This window comes from Anticarsia gemmatalis, chromosome 6 (assembly GCF_050436995.1).
Source record: "Anticarsia gemmatalis isolate Benzon Research Colony breed Stoneville strain chromosome 6, ilAntGemm2 primary, whole genome shotgun sequence".
NCBI classification, from domain to species: Eukaryota; Metazoa; Arthropoda; class Insecta; order Lepidoptera; family Erebidae; genus Anticarsia; species Anticarsia gemmatalis.
The window spans coordinates 9,977,148-9,983,147 of NC_134750.1; the positions used below are offsets into that span (position 1 = coordinate 9,977,148).

The 6,000-nt window shown below is 39.0% G+C and overlaps 1 protein-coding gene across 4 annotated transcripts in view; it reads left to right on the top strand.

Annotated features, from left to right (window-relative positions):
* Positions 1 to 5,605, top strand: part of LOC142973724 (uncharacterized) — a 242,803-nt gene extending 237,198 nt beyond the window's left edge. For all 4 annotated transcript variants that reach the window (XM_076115699.1, XM_076115700.1, XM_076115701.1 and 1 more), the window contains 2 exons: positions 2,971 to 3,127; positions 4,204 to 5,605. In XM_076115699.1, coding sequence (XP_075971814.1) covers positions 2,971 to 3,127; positions 4,204 to 4,368 — 322 coding nt within the window. In that variant the 3' untranslated portion in view covers positions 4,369 to 5,605. The remainder of the gene's footprint in view (positions 1 to 2,970; positions 3,128 to 4,203) is intronic.
* Positions 5,606 to 6,000: the final 395 nt, after the last annotated feature.

Consider the following 6,000-nt stretch of genomic DNA (forward strand, 5'->3'; position numbering starts at 1 on the left):
GCTTGCCAAGATCAGTGTTCAAGATCAGCAACACATTACCCGCGGCAAGGCTGACTGTATGAAAATATCAAAACATTTTTACTGCACCGAAAGAGATTGAAAGTCTTGAAAGTAGAAATACGATCGATAACAAGACAGACAAGACATTGCAGCCTTTGCGACCTCAATAAACTTGAAAAACAATAACATAATCACGCAGGTCTTTACTTCGAGTTTGTTCTATGACCTAATGAAGCAAGACAATTGCAATTTGTCGATAAGGATCTAAAGACAGATTATTGGTTCGTTTGCTACTTCCCAGCATATTAAAAATGTACCCCTGTTGACTCCCATCATAAAGTCTGACGTCAATGCTAACAATCGAACGCTGCTAATAACCATTTTATCAATACACATATTGAATGGGCTTTATTGTACAATGGTTGAGCTGTTTCGATGAGAATATCTGAAGTGGCGAGTTAATATAAGATTAAGTTTTTGTTTCCTTTGAACAAAACACAGTCAAATTCGAAGGAAAATTAGCACCTAGCGACCGCGAAGAATAAAATAAATAATCAGTTTTTATAATCATCAGGTACAGAGGTTATGACGTCTGTCGGTAATCTCCTGTGTCCTCCAGTTAAAGAATGGCGTAATATCAGTAGATAGCCTCTGATTGACGCAAGAAAAGGTCACAAAAAAGATTTGGCATCTAGGTACGATACACAGTTGTCACACGGCTCAATACTTTGTCATTTATAAACATCGTGGCTTTGATAGGCTTTTGATAACAAATACGCCAGTCAAAGAAGCTGTTGGGGACTGGAATATTCCAGTCAAAATCAATCCGTCAATTAATTGATTGATATCAATGCGGCGCCATGGAGAATATTGTAATCAGTACCTATTATTAATACATCGGTCACATACGAAACTAAGAGAAGAGCGTGAAAGTCAAACTATATGATTTTGGTATATTTTATGCCAACATTGCCCCTAGTATTTATAAAACAAATCTATTAAAAACCTGCCTAAGCAAGTACACAAGGCAACAGCCAGCTAACATTAACTGATAATGAAACGAATGACACTGCATATTGAGTAGGTAGACGAAACAGAGATCTTGTTATACCCCTATGTTATTATTGAGGTTTCGATGTCAAACAATCATGCACCGTACTCTCCAGTGTATAAATCTCTAAGTTACACGACGCATACAATCCTTTGTGCATTCAAATAAACACTGAAACTATTGGCCCATTCATGAGATTGTTTATGTTTGGATTGACTTAAATAATCTTATATCATTCTTATTAGACGTGATTTAATGAATCTTTTTAAGAGGTAGTCTATCAGTTAAGTGTTCTTCAGAGGTCGTCTTTTTGTCTTATCTTTATTTCATGAATATATTAAGGTTGTCCTTCAGCGCAGTGACTCGTATTTTTGTATAGGTATTGTCTTTAATGTCGTCTTGCATGGGTGGGTGGCTCCAAATGCATTTGAATTTGTAAACTGAGCTGTCTCGACCAGTCTTGATGAATATCGCAAAATAATCGTCTACATCTGTCTTTTACTTGAACATTGAACGAGCTAGTAAATAACTTTTTTCTGTTTTATAACGATATCCTCTAGACGCATCTCAAGGGTAACGACTCATAATGGCTCACTACCTGTGTTTTTTATCCCGTCAGGCACTATACAAGTCAAAGGCCCGAAGCTTTGCTTAAGTTAGTCGTTGCTAAGGGCATTGCACCTTTCCGCTCTCCCTTGCCCTGCAGCCCTACTTTGTGTTTTGGAGTTGAAAGCTCTCAATACGAACCTCCCTTGCGCTCGTGCGTATGCAAGTGTTGGTCGGAAAGAGATGCAACCTCAGCGTACGGTGCGTCTACTTTATCCATAAACCCAGCTGTGCGTAAAGTATTAGCTATAGGCTACTATGCATATTTATACTGTGGACTTTGAACTCGTTTAATGGTGAAATGCAGAACTCCCTCTGATTTATTATTATCTCTAGGATCGATACGATGGCTGATTACTGTTATATCTAAAGCAGTTCTAATAGGGTGTGTCGTGTTTACTTACTTGTTCACATAATCAATAACAATGTAGTTTCTAGCTAACCATACTAAATATTGTTTACTTAGCTCTTAAACACGACTGTATATCTACTGTTTTACTGCAGATTTTGTTTTTAATTGTGACTGGAGCGTCTGTAAACAGCTCCACGTTTAAAACGACGTTTTTATGTGTTACAAACAGGTCCAGCAAAACGCATTAATAAATGATCAAGGTATAATACATTTAACCAGTTCTTCACTCACAGTCGGGGAATATGTTTTGTATGGTTTTGCCATCGATTAAACAACACCAAATTAATGTAATAAGCGGGACAAACCAACGGTCGGGCCTTCTGGTGCGTCATAACCACTACGATACGATAGCGTCGGGCGCCGCCGCCACGCCACCATTCGTAGTTTTTCGCGGAAAACGGTCATATCGTCAACCGAGCCCCCACCTCCCCCCCTCTCACCCGCGTTGGCGCCGCGTCACACGCGCGTCTATAAAAGCCATGCGCGCCCCTCCACTTCAACTCAGACGCATGGAGTACTCCGTAGAGGTCGTTTGGCACGAGCGAGCGCTTTGCTAGGCACCTGCCGGCCACACTTCACGATATAATTCTAGTCACCTACCGCGCAGCTGAAGCTCGCGTAACGCGGTCTGCCGCGCGTTCCTACGAACAGTGATATGTGCAATAGCCTTACAACAAAATAATTGTGATAATTTATTTAAATTAGTTATTAGTTACACGCGTCAATTAGACCGCGATACGGCTGTGAGTGAAAACTGTGAAATTGAAATGTTGTGACTGCCCGACTGGAACTTGTTACCTGTGATTCAACCCAGTGTGATCAGTTATTCTTGCGTTAACGGACCGTTTGCAACAATGGTTGGAAATAACGGTACTATGATGGCGATTCGCATCGTCCACAGCAAGCTGCGAAAACGGGAGGAGCATTCGGCTTCGGTGCACCCAGCTGAAGTCCTTCAGGCTGCGCCTGCACCTCAGCCGGAGCTTGCCTTCCGCCAGCAGCCGCTGTGGCAGTTCCCGCCGCCGCTGCCCCCGCCTTACGTCTATCCTCACGATCAGGTTAGTACTCAGTAGCTACTTAAGTACTCGTACACAGTCCACCGAACCATAACAAACAAACTTCATGTTAATTGCTAATACGGACAATCTATTTCAAGAATCAAAACCAGTTCCAGTCGTTATACTTGACCTCAATTCTGTTTTAACGAGCAGCAATGTCCAGCTGCAACGCATTCCAATTCGCAAATCTCGCCTTGCCCTGACAACAAACAAACAATATTGAAAGTTGCAAGTTGAGAAAGAAACGTTACATTATAATACGAAAGAAATCGTGACTGGTTCGACCCTCCCCGCCACTGAGAGAGAGTTGTTTGAACACTGAGCCACGATATCTAAGTGCGAAATAAATTTAAATGTCGGGACACGCTCGTTGAATAGAAAGCTGCACAAGGCGAGCATGTCGTAACACCACGACCTTCTTTCTTGCTTCTGACGAACAAAAGAGGCTAATGCAAACGTCTGAATAATATTTCAATTTGTTAAAACACTGACCCCAATATCACGCTCTGATAACCGTTTCCCGAGGCGAGGCTTACCTGTGAATTGCCCATTCATTTGCTATATCGAATCGTACACTATGTTTGTACAAAGTCTGCACGACCACATATTGAGACGGCACACCAGGAAGTATATAATGCTAATGTGTCTTTGAATAGTGTATTCAAGGCTTGCCTCATTCTCGTTTGGCCTCAACATTACTTCTACTTTGCAATATTAGCTTCCTAGTCATGTAGAGCTTACTTCAAACTTTACTAGCCTTGTTCGCTTCTACCTCCAAAAATAAAACAAGAAACGATATTTATAGTAATCTCCACAAAAAACGTTTCCTTCAAAACATAATAGACGCGACTTCTTTTATTAAGTTGCTCGACAACAGTACAAGAATATCCCCGGAATGGTATTGTGTAACAGCAGAACTAAAGTTGTTTCGAGCAAACAATTCTCTGAATGCATTGGGGTCGATAACGGAACCGAATTCTGGCAAAGAATTTTAGGGTCAAAAAACTTGTGTGAACTCCCGAAAAGCGTTTGACTGTGGGGTGACGAGACTAATGTTATTTTTTCTTTGGTTATAGGACAATTTGATGCAGCCGCACGGTAACGAGCGTGCGAGTTTCCGCAGTCTTCGCAAGAACATCGGTGGTCGTTGGAAGCGACTAGTGAAAAAGAAGCCTGAACAGGAAGTGTACACGATCCCGCCCGAGCTCAAGCCCCAGCTCAAACAGATCTACGTGTACTAACAGCGCGCAACATTGACGCAACATAGGCGCAACATTGGCGCAACACGTTCTAGTTATTATAGCTGAAGCAGGATACTTCGCTGCGTTCATCTCAAGGCGATGACACCAACCTCTACTCGACGGTTGTTAAACATCAACTCATATCATTTACTCGAATATCAAAATTGTAAACCTGCACGGCTCGACAGCCTCTTATCTCTTGAACATATCCTTTTCGACCAATTAATTCTAATGACCAATGTAACTAAAATATTATTTTCATTCACCACTTCATTGTGATTTTAAAGCCTAGAAATTGTATTATTAAGTATTAGAATTTGATGTTTGTGACTCGTGAGTGTTGTTCCGTTGCAGTTCGTATGAGCATGAGTGATAGTCAAATGAATTTAGTTTAATTAATTTAATGCTATGAATGTGAATTAGGAAGATGCGGTCGCGCATACTAGTGACGAAAATCCAATAATTATGAATAAACAATTATGATGCCTTGTTAAATGTAATTTTTGACTAATTAGGGCATTTCGTAGTTCATTAACTTATTGTAGACATGATCGTATTCGTAAGTGAACACCGATCAAAATAGTTTATGAACCTATACATACTGTATGTATACTGAGTTACTGAGTGAAAGCTGACGTTTGAAACACCTTATTGTTTGATGTGATGCAGTATTTTTATATCATTCATTTTGTGTTGCGAGTGAGACTGAATTATGGTACAATTTTATGTGTAACGTGACATTGAAAATTGTTGAGTAAAATACAAAATATTTTCTGATATTATTGACTGTAAGTAACAAACAAATATCAAACAAAATCACGATGGAATTTCAAATGATCTAGTTGTTGAATGTTGCGTTGCTCGAAATGCTATTGTAGTATAATTTTCAGATTTTCGCCCGGTCCTTACTGTGATAAATAATTAAAATAAATCAATATTGAAAGCGAGATGTAGTTTTAACTTGATTGCCTTAATACCTTGTCAATTAAAGTCAAGCAAGGGCCGACGGTCGAGAATTTTGATAGCTCATATTGAGCCTGATATTTTGAAGAAGTAAGCTGATTAGTTAATAGGTAGAATTCAGCCATGAATATATTTTTTCTTTAATTGAATTAACTGTCGCTGTAGAAGAAACCATGTTATAACTGTAATTTTAACATCGTGAGAAGTTTTTTGTTTTGAAAAAATGTAATCTTTCGTTGAAATATTGGAAAATAAATTCCATCATTATACTGAAGTTATGTTTTTCATTGAAACCTCATTTTGATTACCTACCTACCCAGAAAAAAAACGCACAAGAGATACATACTAAAAAGCGAATAACTACAAAAAAGAGGTTAACCTACCCATGCTGACTGAAACATTCAGTTTCCCTGTGCTTTTGAATGACTTGATATAATAAAAAACAATGGTTGTTTACAAATAAACATTAACCTGAATACATAATAGTTTTAATAGTCTGTTTGTTTAATAACAAACATTTCTGAACTTGAAAATCTGATACAACTCTATCTTCCACATGTCACAATATTTTGACGTTACTGGCGCTCATTGCGCCATCTATCGTTATAATATAGGTACTGAATAATATTTCTACACACTTTTAAATTTAAAGAAAAGCGCCATCTTTTG